General features: G+C 43.1%; 1 protein-coding gene across 2 annotated transcripts; it reads right to left on the bottom strand.

The window, feature by feature from the left end:
• Positions 1-12,198: 12,198 nt before the first annotated feature.
• LOC141748644 (protein shisa-1-like) lies at positions 12,199-15,753 on the bottom strand. 2 transcript variants are annotated; one of them, XR_012589067.1, is made up of 3 exons: positions 15,366-15,753; positions 14,021-14,554; positions 12,199-12,299 (listed from the first exon to the last, which is right to left on the bottom strand). XR_012589067.1 is itself a non-coding variant. In XM_074601042.1 (2 exons), exons 1-2 carry the CDS (start codon positions 15,634-15,636, stop codon positions 14,073-14,075), a joined length of 753 nt encoding a protein of 250 aa, XP_074457143.1. In that variant the 5' UTR covers positions 15,637-15,753; the 3' UTR covers positions 12,548-14,072. The 2 variants fall into 2 exon arrangements, 1 of the variants encoding a protein (XP_074457143.1); XM_074601042.1 differs by lacking the exon at positions 12,199-12,299 and having other exon boundaries at positions 12,548-14,554.
• Positions 15,754-16,929: the final 1,176 nt, after the last annotated feature.

Genomic DNA, 16,929 nt, shown 5'->3' with positions numbered 1-16,929 from the left:
CTTCTGTTCTCAGCAGCAGAGAGCTAACCTCTGGTAAGCAAAGCACTAGGGAACAGAGGCATCACTTAGAATAGGTTAAATTCCAGCCACAGAGAAACATCATTTGGATTTTTCTTGCAGGAGACACTATGCTCTGTTTCTTCAAACCCCAGAGTATGAATAAAACTTAAATTATCGAGGCAAATAGCTTAGGGATTTTCAAATAAGGATTAGGCAATTACATGAATAAGAATAGGTAGGATAAAAAGAGAAGAGCTATCAAGTCGCCTGCCTCTGCTTATAAACTCATCACCAGCAAACAAGTAAGGTAAAAATCCCATAAGCGCTGCCATCAGGGAGAAGATCTCTGCATGAGCACCGCTGTCTCGTGCAGCAGTGACTTTGGCTGTACTTCTAGGTTGCTAACTAGAGACTCTTGAAAGAGACCTTGTTTTTCAGGAGGTGGTTCTTTTGCTGTTTCTGACACCCAGATTCCTTTATTAGGGGAAGAGATGATGCCTTAAATAGCTCAACGCTTTTGAATACCTGTTTCCTATGACACAAGAGGTCTATTGCTAATCATCTGGGACTGAGCTGAGCTCAGAATAGATTGTTCTTACTCTTACGTTTCGAATTCGATATATACAGTAGTTATTCCCTAGCACCAGAGGGAAAGGGAACCCAGACCCCTTCCGTCTTAGCCCTGTGAAAGTGTTACATGTGCTACAAAATCTGGGGGAAGAGTTTTACCTTTAGGCTTACCCTGAGTGCCTAACTTGGAGAAATACCCGGCCACTCTGCTGAGGTGGGCACAGGGTATGCAAACCTCAGAGGGCTACTCATGGTGAAAGCATAACTTGGATGTCTTAAACCACCTTCTGGAGGGTTCTCTGTCCTTGCACTGACTCTAGAGAGAAGCAAAGCAGACTGAATATCTAACTGAGGCCGTAGTTGATCAATGCACAGCCTTTGTTGGCTCTGCCTGCTTATAAGGTTCCCCTTCTCTCATGCCTAAGTGCTTCCCAGCTCTGCTCTACCTCTTCCTTGTGCCAGCCCAGCTCTTTTTGGGACCATGTTGGAATACATGTCTCGGTGTCTCTTTAGGATATGTTTGGCGTCACACTGTTCTGTTTTCCTCTTCAAAGTGATGGCTTATATTGAAACAAATTTGTAGCTTTCTGGGCACTTCACAGATGTCAGCAGTGTGTCCACTGAGGGCAGTCACATCCTTAAAATGCAAAAATAGTCGCCTCCTTACAAAAATGGGGATACTTTGCCAATAAACAGGGGATACATTTCCATTAGATTATGTCATCCTAGGATTCGTGACACATAGATGAACAATTTTGATTCTTTCCAGTAGAAAGAAGCAATACACATACACACTCAAGTGAGAATGACATTGTTCCCTCCGTGTTTTGTGAAATGACAGTTACTGAGAGGATAAACCCAGAAGAATGGCTCCAGATAAATCTTTATCTAAATTATCAACAAAACATTCTCCTACTCTTTCTCTCATTTCATAGACCATTGACCAATATTCCCATGCAACCATCTTTTAATAGAAAAGAAAGATTTCCTTCTAGGCAAGGGGAAAATAAATGAAAAGATTATTTGCTTGGACAGATCGTCTGGAGCAGGGAAATGAGTTGGCATTGTTTATTCAGCAGAGGAAGCAGGGGAACCGATGACAAAAAATTACTTATAACCCAGGAGACATATCACACCCTGCTTGGCAAAATGCTTTTCATACATACGGGACCTCTGCTTATGGTTTTTGTGCTTGTGATCCTGGAATAAACGTGTTTTCCTTTATAATAGCCAACTGTTGTTATCGCCTGGGGAAACTTCTGTATATATCAGGGTTGCTGGATGGGTATCTTTGTTCCTGATTTCTTCTGTGATTGAAACTGAATAATCATGTATGATTTACCTCTGAATAACAGATGCCAAGTATCTAATTGATTAGTGCATCCTGTAGCAGTGAGACTGCCTTTCACCAGCTGCAGGCTACCTATGACAGGTACTGCTGGAATTTTCCCTTTCCCTTAAAATCTTTTCAGCACTCCGCATCACAACAAGCTGTTGTGACTGGTTAGCTTAGCAGTGCATTGACATTTTTCTCCAGAACAAGCTTAGAGGAAAAGTGTAATATATGGTTAAATGAAATCATTTCCAGCAGCACCCGTAGAAATGATCCCTGAGCACGTAGGGAATTTCCACGCACGAGCTGTGATCAGCCCCAGATGAGGTCTACAAAAGGTGCTCTACAGTCTTCTGTGATAGCTGCTGTAAACGGAGCCACCTAAAACCAGCAGCCCGTATTATCAGGCAGACACTGATGTGATCTTACTGCTATCTACGTCCCCATCATTTTGCAAAGGAGAGGGTAGTTCCATATAATCTATCTTCAGTTTTACCGTGACATCCTTCAATGTTGTATCTGTGCAGAAATGAATCATTTCCTTCTCCATCGCAGTTAAGCCCCTTTGTTGTACTAGGGTGACATTAAAAAAGAATTTTAAACAAAAACATGCCACACAGTGTTTGGGCAGGGAGGAGACAGGTGCGGAACAGTGACCAAGTGAGTATTTAGGCAGACTGTCTATAGTTGACATTTGCCTACAATATTGAGATTCAAATTCATCTGGAAAGTTCTGTGACTTCTTTAAAGGGAGTTTTATAGAATCTGGTTTTGCATTTCATCTTGTGTTGGGGAGTTAAGACACTGAATATCTTTTGTTGGCCCCCGGAAGCTACAGGCTGGAACCTGGCAGCAGTGCTTTGTTGTTCAGGAATAGAAGTTGATTTTCAAATACTTTTATTTTAAAGTACATTTCTTCAAAACAAGTGGGTGCATACATTTTTAAAGTGACGCAGGGCTTTTCACTTTGGCATTCTGCAATTGCAACTGCTGCATCACTGACTCTTCTGGAATTGGTGGGATATCCAGAAGGGTAAAGGGAGAGGTGTCAAGTCCAGCAACTAGAAAAAGCAATGAGGGAGCAGGGCTGCCCTTCTTCACTGCTGTTTTGCAGAGACCACGCAGGCAGAGTGGGAAGGGGAACCAGGTCAGAAAAGCAACAGGAATGGAGGCAAAACCCCAGAGCTGTCACCCAGCAGAGACCAGTAATCCACTAGGGTGGATAAAGAAATCCAAAGCACATAAGACTGGTATCACAGTGCAGTAATACAGTTATTTAATATTTCTGGTATTATCTAGTATGGCAAAGATTGAGAATTGCAAGAACTTTTGCAGCAATATCTGCATACGGCAGATCACGTTATCCTGAGATTTTAGAACTCTCTTAGCGAGAGGTATGTATGTCATTCATGGGTAGCTGAAGAGCTAGTCTGTGAACTGAAAAATTAGTCTGTTATCTTCAATGAAAAACGTATAGTTATCAGGAACAACAAAAAATTCATAATATGAGTTGCGTACAGGAAACTAATTGGCAATGAATTTTGTAATCCCTGGCTGAATTAGGCTGTCTTCATACAGGCGTAGAAAAGTATAACTTTTCTCTGAATTAATATTTTCACCAATTTATCTGGTTTTATGGACAACATTTCTTTAAGAAGGGATTGTTTGCTATAGTTTCCTATTTATACAGGGGAAAAATTGCCTGCACATGAGGTATTATCCTGATTGATTTAATTGTTAAAGAAATCCCAAGGAAGTTGTCCGTCCATCCACCACCTTTCTGAAGTACTGCTCTAAGTCACACAGCTGATGATTGTATTGCAGCTGTTTTGGTGCCAGGTCTTAATTTTGTTAGGTTATTTTGGTTTGACTTGGCTTTGTAAAAAACATGACAAATGAATTGTATCTACGTGAAGGTGCTGTCTCCCAGCCAGGATGCAATTTTATGTTAACTTCATTATTGCAGAAGTCAGTCTGAAAGCCAAAGCCCACTGACCTGCAGCATATAAAACATTAATAGAATATTTAATTCGTGTATTTGAGATAAACTGTGAGATAAACCTAAAATTAATATTATGATTAATTTGGGTGAATGCTTATGTTGTGCTTGCCACCACATCTGTTCTCTTCTGGAGGGAATCAAAAGCATCCATCTGTTTATTGTAATAGTTTCTCGTCTGTGTATACGGATTCTCTTTTATATTGAATGTCAGAGCCTGCGTTTGTAAACCAAGTGTTTCAGAGGATGGTATCTGAAGACCCCTGCAATTCCAGGAGCTCTACTAAGCAGTATATGTACATACTGTCATTTCAAAACTAATATGGATACCTTGAAAACCTATCTTAATTTGAACGATAGAGAAAGAGGAGATTTAAGAAGAGAATGCTGTAATCTGTAAAAAAACTATTGCTTGGCATGGCAAATACTGCCTGTTGTGTGACAGGAGAGATGCTGCACATCCTGCTCCTCCCTTTCCCCTTGACAGCTGCCGCCAGAGCACCTTCTCTGTTCCTGAATATATACAAGTACATTTGTTCAAGTAATAATACCCTATTTCCACTTCTCCTATGTAAATTATAGTCTGCAAGGTGGCACAAGTTCATTAAATTTGTGAATTTTATCAATAGAAAGTTCATTTAAAAGTAAAGCACCTGGATCCCTGAGTTACAGCTTGTTAAAAAGCATAACTTCTGAAAAGTCCTAGATAAATCATTCGCCATCGTGATCAGCTGGCAGAGGTTCAACTAGCATTTCATGAGAGATCCCACCTGCAAACTAACACAGCAAGTTTGTAAGGTGGCCACTTCTTAGGTATGAACCCTATAAAGATGATGATCTCCTCTGCTGCTTGAGTTCATCAGACCTTAGTTTTGTGCCTCTGCATGTTACGAATACTCTGACTCCCTTGAGTGCTACTGCTGAATCGATGACTCCCAGCACATTCCCAAGAGGTATCGTGATAGGTGAGATGACATTTTTAAAAACAGCTAGTTGAAAATGCCTGGACACTAATGTTCACGTTAGTCATCCTGTTGTACTTGTTTCCATACAGCCCTCCAGAACTACCTGTCCTCTGAACTGCATGTCTATCAAGAATTCAGTCATCAGTCCTCAAAAGACGTTATTATTAATGTAAAAATTCTGCTCTGGTTAGAGCCATGTTCTTTGGTAGGATTATCCTTCTCTGGCCGACCTCACTAATAGAAAATAGTGGGGCTCCATCAAATTTCCCCGCAGATAAGCAGTGGGTCGTGATGTGGTGGGTAGTATGGATCCCTTATCCACGTGCCCCATGATCTAGAATTAAAGTGTCTGACGAAACTGACAGAAATGAGAGTCTTGTCAAAAATAGCTCTTTTAGTGAAAGTGAGGCATAAATGTTGGACAGGAGAATCCCAAAGGTGTTCTACCGATGGTCTTGTGAGTTAAAAGCCCACTTGCAAAGCAGGGCCATGTGTGCAGACTTGCATTTCTTTTTTTCTGCCCAGGGCAGTATGAGTTTATAAGTTACCTGTACTTTACCTGTACTGTTTGAGCCACAGCATTTTTGCTTTCAGAAATCTGATCATCGCTCCTTAATGAGCGCAAAAGGAAAATAAACTCCCACAAACTCAAATGCTCCTACTCACTGGATGAGTCTCTCATACAATTTATTCCGTTAATCCCCTGGAGAAACTCTTTGCTATTGCAAAACCTTGGGTGGAAGCTCTGAGGTTTCATGAATTCCATCTGTGACTGTTGCCGCTGCATACCAATTGGAAATTAAATTGGTTTTGATTACAGTACTTGCAAAAATTCTCATGGTGATCAGGTTTATTCTTATTAAAATCAGCAATGTAGTTTGTAAAGAATCATTCAAGGTTTCGCTTGCAGGTCACACTTTTATTTGATAGCTTAAGCCTGTAGTTCTACAAAATGGGGAATCTGGTTTTTGGCACTTTGTACCAGATTAAAAGCTCTGAAGAAACACGGAACAAAGCATCGAGCTAGTGCAAACTCTCTGTTTGCTTCCAGTCTGTTAAAAAAAAAAAGCAAGTTGTGTAATAACGTTGTCTTAGCAGATTTGATGACATATCAGGTATCATTTATCTTCCCAGAGCTGGCAGAAAGCTAACATAAACCACAAAAGCTCCATAAATACGATGGTGTACGCTCTGGACAGTTTGATAAAAAATGTGATCATATCGTCCTGCCTAATTCAATAAAATTTATACTGCCAGATTACCTAGGACTGTGTATATCTGACATTAAAGTCGATCCACAGCCTCCATCACTAGATAATATTATCTGAATAAAGGCAATGTTGCCAGGAACTATGATTAGGGCCATTCAAGGCCAAGTTTCATAAGCGGTATCTGACTGGGGAGGCTCTGGAACACCCACTTGGAGACCTTGCAGGCTGACTGGCAGAACCGCAGAACACCTTCTGCTGCCCTGTGCTCCTGGCGTAACCCTGAGTCTTCGGTCCAGCTGAAATTTAGTTTGTGATTTTTCAGGTTGGACACCCCAAAATGAAAAGCCTCAAATATTAGTGGACTACTCTAGAACAATTATGCCTTAATCTCTCTGCTTGAATCTCCCTGTCCGTTTAACTAGTAACAGAAATACTGTGAACAAGTTAACAGTTGTAATTGCAGTTACTGCCGTTTCGCCCACATACAATACAGGATTTGTCTCCCACCTGGCTACCTGTTTTCATGAAGCTTCTCTGACAGGCGTAATTATGCAGCGTTGTGATCTGCTTCTCTACACCAAGTACAGAAGATGGGCATTGAGCGAGGAAGAGGACAAAGATCTTTTCATTCGAGAGGAGCCGTTACGGTCTTGACTCATTAAAGTGAGCTGATGAGCAGGTGCAGCAGTGATTCATGCTCTGGTTTAAGAGAAAATCTGGGCATGTAAGCCCTCAGAACATTGGAGTCCTTGTTTAGCACTTCCGTATCATAAATATTGGCAGCTGCCTTTATTGGTACTCACACAGAATTCTGCTCACCTTGCCATACAGAAAATCTTTGCAGCCTGCTGTATTTACTGGAGGAGCCTGATGCATATTCTTCCATACACCCCTTCTTGCTCTCCCACGTTCCTTTTCATCATCGCAATTGCATGGCACACATCAGAGATGTATCTTCAGGTAAAAGATGAATTTGATAGTGAGAGAATGCAAACAATATACACAGAAATTAAGAAAACAGTGTTTAACACAGTTAATTGAAAATTGTTCCTAAAACCATCCCCAAAGCAGAAAATGGTTTTGCTTTTATCTACAGATTATTTTTAAAAGACACAGCCATAAATGTAGCAGGTTCAGTTTTGTATCTGTGAGGCAAGGAGATTTCACTGGAAACAACATGAGTTGGTTTCTAAATCAGTCTTTCTTTTTATCTTCATTTGTCTCCAAGCCTCAGATATGACAGGATCACAGCAGCGGGAGATGGAAAGATTTTGGAATACTTTTTGTAATGATTAGGCCAAGAGCTTATGCAAAGAGCCTCGCATTCTTCCAGTGGAAATGTGTATGTAGTTTTTACATAATAGCCAGCACAAGATCCCTTCTGAAATGTGATACTTAAATTCAGGAGATGAGGGAACAGAAAGCAAAAAAACCTTCAGATGGTGAGCCTGGGAACCTGATGAGTTAGAGAAGGGCTCCTATCCCCAGCACAGCACCGTCTGTAATCTGCTGTCCCAAGGAAACTAGACTGCTGTATTGTTTACTAGTTGTCCCCATTCCCAATCTTCCCCAGTACCTTTGGAATCCATGGATCAAATCATGAGTATGTGATACAGGAGCTGAAACCTCAAAGATCTGACGTTCCTACAGGTTTCATGAAAAAGGTGGTCGGGTGGAAGAGACAAATGCTGTTAGTCCTCCCAGAGAGAGGTGGCTTATAGGACTCAGCCAGTCTGACCCACCACAGGAGAGGGAGCGGTGATGAACAGCCAAGCCTTAGGAAAGCTTCACTCATTTCACCTTATTGAGCATCAGAGCATATAAACATGAGGCAGCTCCAGAGGAAGCCAAGCTTCATTAGTTTCTGCTGCTGACAGAACTCTTATTAGTGGTTCTGTTATACTGAGAGAAGAACCATTATATTTTTTTTCACACATGCACGTGACCATAGACTTGCATCATTAATGGCTTGCATGAAGCAGCAAAACAAACAAACAAAAAGAATTAAAATAAGATCCCCATTAGAAAGGGGATAAAGTATGCAGCCCTTGTGACCATTTTTAATGAGCAGAAGCCAACCAGGCTTTTGCAGAGGGGGTCGTCTGAAATGAAATACGTGGTGCAGAAAAATCTCAGGTGTGCAGGTTACACTGCAAGTTGTCTGCATCCTATATTCTGTTAAGCGCAGAATTGAATCCCGATTTCTCCAAACCTCAAAATGCATTTGGATCAGTTATCCTTTTGACTGAAGAGCCCAGAGAAATTAAGAAATTCTGCTGCAATCCATGAAAGTAATAAAGGGACATACATCTCTTTTCCCGTCTGCTTTATGCCAGACTTTTTCTGGCATTTCTATGTTATTCAAAATCATGATGCTGAGTGTCCTAGCAAGCAATCCTATTCCCTTATGGAGACTTGGTAAGAAAATATCCTGTGCAGCTGTTCTACAGCTTCATTTGTTCTATATTTACTGGTACAAAGTGTGTTTGTCAGTACAACTGCATCTATACTAGAAGCACTTTGTCAGCTCAGAGGAGCTGTGTGCCTGTATTTGTAAAATGGTGCTGTAAAATGCTGTAAAAACTGGCATTGCCTGAGCACTTGCATGCCGGGGCTTGGTCTTGTACCAGCTGTAGTGAGGTGCTGGATCCAGAACTAACTTTCTCAGGCTCTGACAGAATAAACATGAATAAACTGTGAAGTTGTACAGGACTGTCAGCGCCAAACTCATTGTCACCTTATTCTTCCCAAATTTTGCCTGGCAAACTAAAAAAAAGGACTAGCAAAACATACCATATTTTAATTATGCATGCACAAGTCTCATACTGAGACAGGGCATTCGTTCATTTGTAGAAGCAATAGTCTTGATGCTTTGAACAAAAAGGGACTGAAATAATCGGCAGTTGAAACAGGAGATAACCACAAACACCAGTGAGCTGGGGTTTGATCCTTGTCATAAACCAGTAGGAGGGCAGAAGTGTTCATCTCTGGCATGAGAGACCTCTCCTGGGCCCCCAGCAATCTGTTCCTGCTTCTGAGAGACTGGAGATGGCCGTCCTGTTGTATAAGAACTACATGGAAATCTTTTGTCAGTAAAATAGTGACAGTTAAGGGCTTAAGAGAAAAAAAAATATAAAAAATATTCCATCAAAATCTGTGTGCAGAGCAACAGGAAAGCGTGCAGGCAGGCATCAGGGATACAGGCAAGCAGGCCACTGTAGGCAGCTCCATGCCGTATTTCCTAGGAAAGGAAAACCATTTCCAGTTTCATTCTGCACCTGCAGCCAGGACTGCCAGGCCGCTCTCCTCCTCTCTTTCTGCCCAAGCCCCGACTGCCTGATCTCTCAGCAGCAGGGGTGAGGTTTGGGAGTGGGCAGCGGGGTTGCCGTGCTGGCCATCAGGCATGGAAGGGAAGGAGGCCGCCTGGCAGCACTCTGTGCACGCTGAAACCTCCCACAGTGCTCCTGCTCCAGAGAGCTTATTTAATTTAAAAAAACAAACAGAAAGTGTGCTGGCAAGAGTGCTCATTTACAGATAAGTATTGCATCTCTCAGAGGCCCTAGAGGGATGGGGGAGCAAATAAGGATCTGGTTTTTTCCTAGGCAGGCTTGGATTTACTGGAAACAAGAGACTGCAGCCTTCTCCCCTCCTACATTTGTGAGGTTTGGTGCAGCAGCACGTTCTCTCTCGTGCCCGATGCTGCGGTCATGGCTGTGCAGACACACGCATCCAGGCAGGACCATGTCCGTTCCTCTGTGCCCCAACTTGTAGTGTTAAAAACATCCAGTCTCATTTTGCCCTGTGAACCTCCTTCACCCTCATGCGTGGGTATCAAGACAATGGGATTCCAGGAGGCACTTCCCAGAACGTGGGGCTTTGTTTAGGCGCTGCCCTTTCTGCTGAATTGAGTTCTAATACAACATACAGTGGTGCTGTGAAGACAATCAAAACACTTTCAAAGCAATAGAAATATATGCCGTTTTCCACTACAACTTTGGACTTACATCGTAACCCCCTTCGCTTTGCTGTAGGAGGGACCTAAGGAAATTGTATAACTTCCGTATGAGGAATGCTTCTTGCTTTGAGATCCCACAGAAACCTGTAGGTTTGATGGGCTTTTGCATTCTGATAATTTTTGATGCATTTGCCAGAATACCTGGCACTGAAGAATAGCAAATCAGTGTAGCTCTGCTTGAAGGGTAGAGGGGGTTCTTGTTTCAGTTCAGAGTTGAATTGACTTGATTGGAATGAATTGTTGGAGATCTCTGCGAAACCCTTGGAGTAAACACAAAAAAACCATACAGCATCCGTAACAGTCAACTCTGCTTTTACTTTTAAAGAGCTGCAGCTATGCTGAATAAACGCAAATCTGTCACCTAAGGCAAATATCAATCGTTATTCTTTGCCAGAGAAATTCATTACGCTGTTAATACCAACAGTGGACTCATCTAGGTTCTGGAGCCAGGGTTGCTGGAACCTCTCACAGTCCTGCCAATACACTGTGTGGCCTCGGAAGAGATTAAGAGTGAAAAAGGTGAAAGACCTTGAATAACTTCTCTGTACCTTAGTTTTCCCCAAGGGAAAACTGGAGATACTTGCCTGTTCAGAAAGGGGGGGTTGCTTTTTATTCAGTACTTTAAAAATCATGGCTTTATAGCATGAGAAGTAAAAGGCCTTTGAGTTGCTTTAGTTTTATTTTCTAGTAGCACAGAGATCGGTACTGTATGTTGATTCAGTGCAAAAAGAACATTGTGGAGACAGGATTATATAAAACATAGAAACCTGCCATGCTTTAAACTCGTTCGGTTAAAACTGTCCAACAAATCTGGACAAAAATACATTTTGGTTTATCTCAGCTCAATTAGGAACAGATTGAAGCTAAAGAAAATTAAAACCCCTGTTCAAACCAAGGCAATGCCACCTGCAGACACATGGACACCATTCTGCAAGCCTCCTAACAAGCTTTTGAGGGCTAAAGCTGTCATCTTCACCCTTTCAATTCTTAGCTCTTATGTTCTTTCTTCCTAAATCCAGAAAGAATACAGCAAGAACAATTCAGATCACCTGTGTCATTACTGAGGATTAAGGAGCAAAGAGTGTAAATCATTTCTTAATTAGAAGTTGAGGGGAATGGGATGGGGGCATCATTAGGCAAACAAAGCAAAGCCCCTAGTACAATAGGTGGTAAGTAGACAATTAGTCTCTGCTAAGTACTTCTTCTTTAGCTTGAACCAGGAAAAGCAGTTTAGGGCAGAAAAAAGGGATTTAGCGTGAACATATCCCATCTATCTAAAGATGTGCTAAACTCAGTAGCAAGGCTCCTCAAATTAGTAAAGGGATAGAATTTACATAAAAAATACTTTGTGCTTTTTCCTTAGTCCCCACATGACTTGATCTGCTTTTAATGCAGATGCTAATTGAGCCCAAGGTAATCCCAGTTTACAATGGCGCTTGGTGGAAGGCGTTAAGCAAATGGTTCTTTGAAAAACGTCTCTCCAGCCCATGGAGCGCAACAAATTGATTCGTTCTTGTTTTCTCTTGCAGTTTTGAAAAGAAATATTGAACCCTTGAAATATTTGACCTGGCTTTGTTGCCGCACGCATGAGTTTTAGCCATATAGAAAATGCCGGGTGGGGGATGCAGGGGATCCGCTGTCCCCAGGGCAGCCTCGCCGCTGAGCGTGGAGCCCCTTGGCCTTTTCTTTCCGCCTCAGTTTCTCAGTTGCGGAACGCGGAGAGGGCGGGGGGGTGGGGGGGGAAGGTATGCTGACTCCAAACACTGCTAATCCTCGCCGGAGAGCGATTAAGGCAGCATTCACAGAACCATTTAGCTTTTCTGTTCCTCGCTTCTGAGCAACTTTTTTTCCTTTTAATTCTTTACGGTTAAGCGTGATCCTCTTGACCTTTCTCCGTTTTATGGTATCAGGAAGGCTACTTCTCTGCTTTCTTGTTTAATTTAAAACCTTATCCTGAAGCTGCTTCCTGGAGAGCTTTCCATTTCTGCTGCAGTTGACAGGCCTATATACACTACAGATTGAGACCGAAGTGTACTGGCTGTCAGGTCGCATAATCCTTTACCTTTTTAGTTTAGTACAGTAGAGAATAATGGTGTTTGAGTAAAGGAGAGACTAGCCGATAAAACCGCCGCTTCTCCGTTTCTAAAGCCCGAGTCTTGAGCATAAATTATACCTTCCCAACAGCATAGATGTGAGGCGAGTGGCTCTGCACAAAAAAGAGCAAAGAGCATCAGGAAGGATTTTGTTCATTTGTCTCTGAACTGACACCGGGTTTTGTTATGATGTGCTATCAAAATTGGACATTTAACCAGATAAACTGTTCCATTCAGCTACAGATTTTCCTAAGCCAACTGCAAACAACGGTTACTTTCTAAAATAAAGGAAGCCATTTTCTAAGTGCTTTCGTAATGCAAGTTTTAAACCTAACTTTAAAAACCAGCATTCCAGCTGCGGTACTGTGTACTGGTATAGTTATCAATAAACCCCAGGGACCTTTCACTAACTGTAACAAGGACATTTTTAAGTTCAAGCTAGTATATTTTGGAAGCCTTAACTTACTATTTTTTCTGTACTAAAACAAGTGTACAACACAAGTCTCGGAATTTTGGGGAAGCTTTTATTTTTAGGGTATTCTGTTTTCATGCTTATGTTCTTATTCCAATTTTAAGGGGAACTGGCCAAGCAAACGTCAGTCACAGCCCTGGGTCAGCCAAGTTCTGTGAAATTTCTCATTCACACCCATGAAAGACTCGGGAAATTATCCGAATATATCACCTTACCCCTACAAACTAGGGCACTCACACATATGTGGGCTTAGCATAAGCATTACTGTAGGACATACACCTCACCAGAATTAAGATGTAACGTTCTGAAGTAAAATATACATAAAGTAGTATAAGGTCATACATTTGTTTACAAAGTATATTAGTCCCATTGACTTAGAAGTCTCCAAGCATCTTTATCGTACCAGTTTTCTGTTTGCTAGGCAGTACTAGCACGGGAAGGGCTTTAGCATTTACACATAAGATTTTTAAGCCTTGGCCCCTGCTCCTACTGCTAACACCTGTGGAGTGCTTTTAACGTGCCTTCACAGTATAATCACTCAGGGTTCTGTGCTGTGAGGAGGTGTTAAAACACTCCAGCAGTGAGTAGTATATTTTGACAACTTCTTCCTATCAGTGTCCTGCTGGGAAGGGGATGGCTGCAGTCAGGCAGCACGCATCTTAACAAGGAGTCAAAGCAGGCGAGCTTTTCCAGCATATTCTCCGAAAACTGATGGGAGTCTTATTTTGTTCTTTCCTTACCCTGTAATTCTTCATCCTTTTGAAGTGTCCAGTTATGTAAAGAAAGAAAAAAGACCACTAAGCCACGGGAGGAGAGAAAGCAACACATACATTGTTTTATTATCTTCCCCTTGTATCTGTACTAAATGTACATTTTACTGAAATTAGGGCTAGAAGTTGCTCCTTTAGCAGCACCACTTAATAACACTTCATGAGGGGCAGCTGAGTCACAGGCAGTGTTTTGCCATCCTGCATCAGTTTACTGCTCAAAGCATGTAGATTAAGTACAGCCTTCCTGTGCTTTACAGGCTGTCCAGTGTCCACAGTTAATAACTCCTCTAAGGCACCTCCCTGTCCTAAGTTGCTGAGAAGTGACACAGCTACAGAAATTGAAACCAAGTCCTCTGACATGTCCCCTGGAACAGGGTTGAAGGGTGAAACTCATTTCAGTCATTCCTTGAACAGGTAAAAAGGCCTCAGAGTCTTGCCTTTTCAATAGCATTAAAATAATACAAGTTAAAAGAACAAGAACCTAAAAGAAGTTCTAAAACGTCATCTTCAGAGCTGTAAAAAGCCAAAACTGATGCACTTCCAAATAGCATCAAATATTTGAAAGTCCTCTTTTCAGTTCCAAAGAACTTACTATAATAGTGAGGTAGCATCCAGTTCAGGCTGCGTGCTGATGTGTCATCTTCTCAGACATGGACTCCCGAGTACATCATTTGGTCGCCCTGTGTTACCCCAAGAGGGGATGCGTTAGCACTGTGTCCATAAATTGTTCTTTTAAGGAAAGATGCTGGAGCCATTATTGCGGTGTGATCAGTTGGTATTCTGTGGTTAGTGCGTGAAGGGTGCAAGAGTGGTCCAGTGCGTGGAGGACTTAAGAACTGAGCATCTTCAGCCAACCCAATAATAGGAAGGGATGGAGCTAGAGTCATGCAGATGTTGCTGGTCTGAGGACCACTACTCAGCGAGCTTCTGGTGGCAGAACTGGAACTGGAGAGGCGAGAAGGAAGATCAGGTTCTAGTAGCCAAGTCTGGCCGGGTGCAAGTCCACTTTGCTGCTCCTCATCCTGGGATTTTAAGCATTTGCAGCAGCAAATTCCAACACAGGCACCCCCGACAACAAATGCCACAAATACAGACCCAACGAGAAGGAACGGCAGGTACACGGGCACTGAAAATGTAAGAGTGACATTAGCCAAGCATTCATTCAGGGTATTCCAGGTTATATTCTGTTCCTCATTCCTTAACATGCATGCACCAGGGAGCAGGCCAGGGTAGTTCTACTCTCAGCTCTTCTCTTGATGCAGCAAGATTAGAAACCGGCAATTACTATGGCAGGTTCATTTGAAAAAGTCTAAATAAAGTACAGAGGGTCGGACCAACCAGTCCTATGGCATCTGCCATTAATACCCATGCAAGAGCTGTTCCAGGCCTCAAATGGCACAGCTACTGTTCACTTGCGCATGATTAAGTAGAAATTCAGACTTGCAACTAAGTTTTACAGTTAGTACCTAAACTGCTGTTGGGTCTGGGTTTGAGGGCTACATGGATTTTTACAAGCCAGAACTTAAGTTAAATACATTTCTTGGAGGCATCCCCATGCATTAACAGAACAGGTTGGCAACACATGTGTTCCACCAGGGATATAAACATCAGAGGGGTTGCCACATGACTTTGTTAATAGCTTAGAGGCTTTTCTAAGAGTAGGACTGACAGAAAAGCCTTTTGAGTGAAGCCCCAAGTTATTCTCTCTTCCCAGTGAGGGGAACTGAGTGGCTCTGGCCCACGCAGCCACCGAAATAAGCACTGTGCCAGGGCTCCACGGCTTCTGCCGCAATGCTTACAGCTTGGAGCTCTGAAGGGCAGAGAAAAGAGGAAGGATCCGGCTGATGCCACTAAGGGCAGATTGTAATAAGGGATGCAAAGAAGAAAGCACATCTGATATGTCCCCTCCCCGTCTGCTGGAGGCACGGGAAGCTTACCTGGCACTGGAGGCCTGGGGCTGGGCTGCTGGTGGTCACCAGGGCACCGGCCCTGGTCCAGACGGGCCTCTCTGGATGAGCAGCAGTAGCGCAAGCTGCAGGTCCCACAGCACAGAGTGGCCTCCGGGCTGTCGTAGCGCTCGGGGCACTGGAAGCCACGGTGCCAGCGCTGGAGGCTGCCAGCCCAGCCGTGGCAGTACTCCCCTGCCTGCCCAGGGCTGCACGGCAGGGCCAGCAGCAGCGCTAGGGCACAGAGAATTCCTCTTGCCATGGTGGGTCACGCAGGGGTCTCGCCTCTAGCCACTTGGCCCACGCTGCCCTTCCTGTCCCTCTTCTTTCTACAGAGGCGAGCCCCACACCACCCCAGGCAGCTGCTGTGCTGCTCGACCACCAGCTGCCCACCAAAGGCACTGCCTGAGCTCCTGTTTCATCAGGTTTTATCTCTTGGCCTGTGACCTGCCTCTAATCCCCTCTCTTTACAGCAACAAAGAAGGACCCACTAATTGAAAACCATTTGCAGCTACTTCAGCTCCACCTTCCTCATTTCTCTGCTTGGTTCTTGCAGGGAGCAGCCCCTGATTTCCTGCTGGAGATGGCACATCTCACACTCACGGTCAGGCATTTTGGCTGGCACGGATGGATGACACCGTTAGCAAGGCCAAGGAGTGCGGGATGCAGAAAGCCCGGGGCTGTTCTGCTACCAAAGCTTCACTCCGTCAGGCACCTGTCAGTAGCTGAAGTGTCAGAGGTAGGAGACTGGGGACTGCGCTGGGGACAACACATGATGATGAGCGAGAAATCAAATTTCCAGAGCAGGGGAAAATACAGGGATAACCAGCTTCTAGTGGGCTCTAAAGTGTAATGGGTACAAACTAGTAACAGGGTAATATTTACCTTTTTTAACATGGATAATAAATTACATAGATACAAGGAAGATTTTAATCTGAAAATGTAGGAAAAACTAATTTTGAACGCTCTAAGTTGGTCCAGTTTCTGTCTCTGTGGTTGAAAAACTGGCGGCTGAAAGTTTTAAAGAGTCCTTTGCACCTCTGCTTTCCCTACACACAGTGCAATCCGGGAATTAAAAAGCGTGTTTCAGGGGACAAATGCCTATTTTAAGATCTTAGAAGTTTCACCTACACGGGAAAATCCTACAGTGTTACAAAGGCCCCATAGCAGCACATAGTGGTAGTGACCTCTTCATCTTCAAACTAAAAATAAAACCAGACCATTTGTGGTCTTTCTTAGTCCCCTTACAAGTCTCGCTACTTGCTGTAGTAACGGGATCCATGGCTGAAGCCTCACTAGCCCGTGCTTAACTGCAGCGAGGAGGAAAACTGTTGCTAATTGAGCACTTTGAAAAGCAGGGAGTTAGGGCAACATCTTTTGGACCAGGATCCTGCTGATGTGTAGCACAATTTGCAGCTTGCTTGAAGACTTCAAAACATATTCTTGAGTGTACACAAAAGCTGGTTCCCACACAATATTTTAGGAGCGTTGCCATTGATTGCAGAGGGCGACTGTCCCATGATGCAAACTTCTAGAAACATTTGCACAAAATTAT

This window comes from Larus michahellis, chromosome 9 (assembly GCF_964199755.1).
Source record: "Larus michahellis chromosome 9, bLarMic1.1, whole genome shotgun sequence".
NCBI classification, from domain to species: Eukaryota; Metazoa; Chordata; class Aves; order Charadriiformes; family Laridae; genus Larus; species Larus michahellis.
The sequence above is the reverse complement of the archived record's forward strand: the minus strand, read 5'-3'. Positions and strand labels throughout refer to the sequence as shown.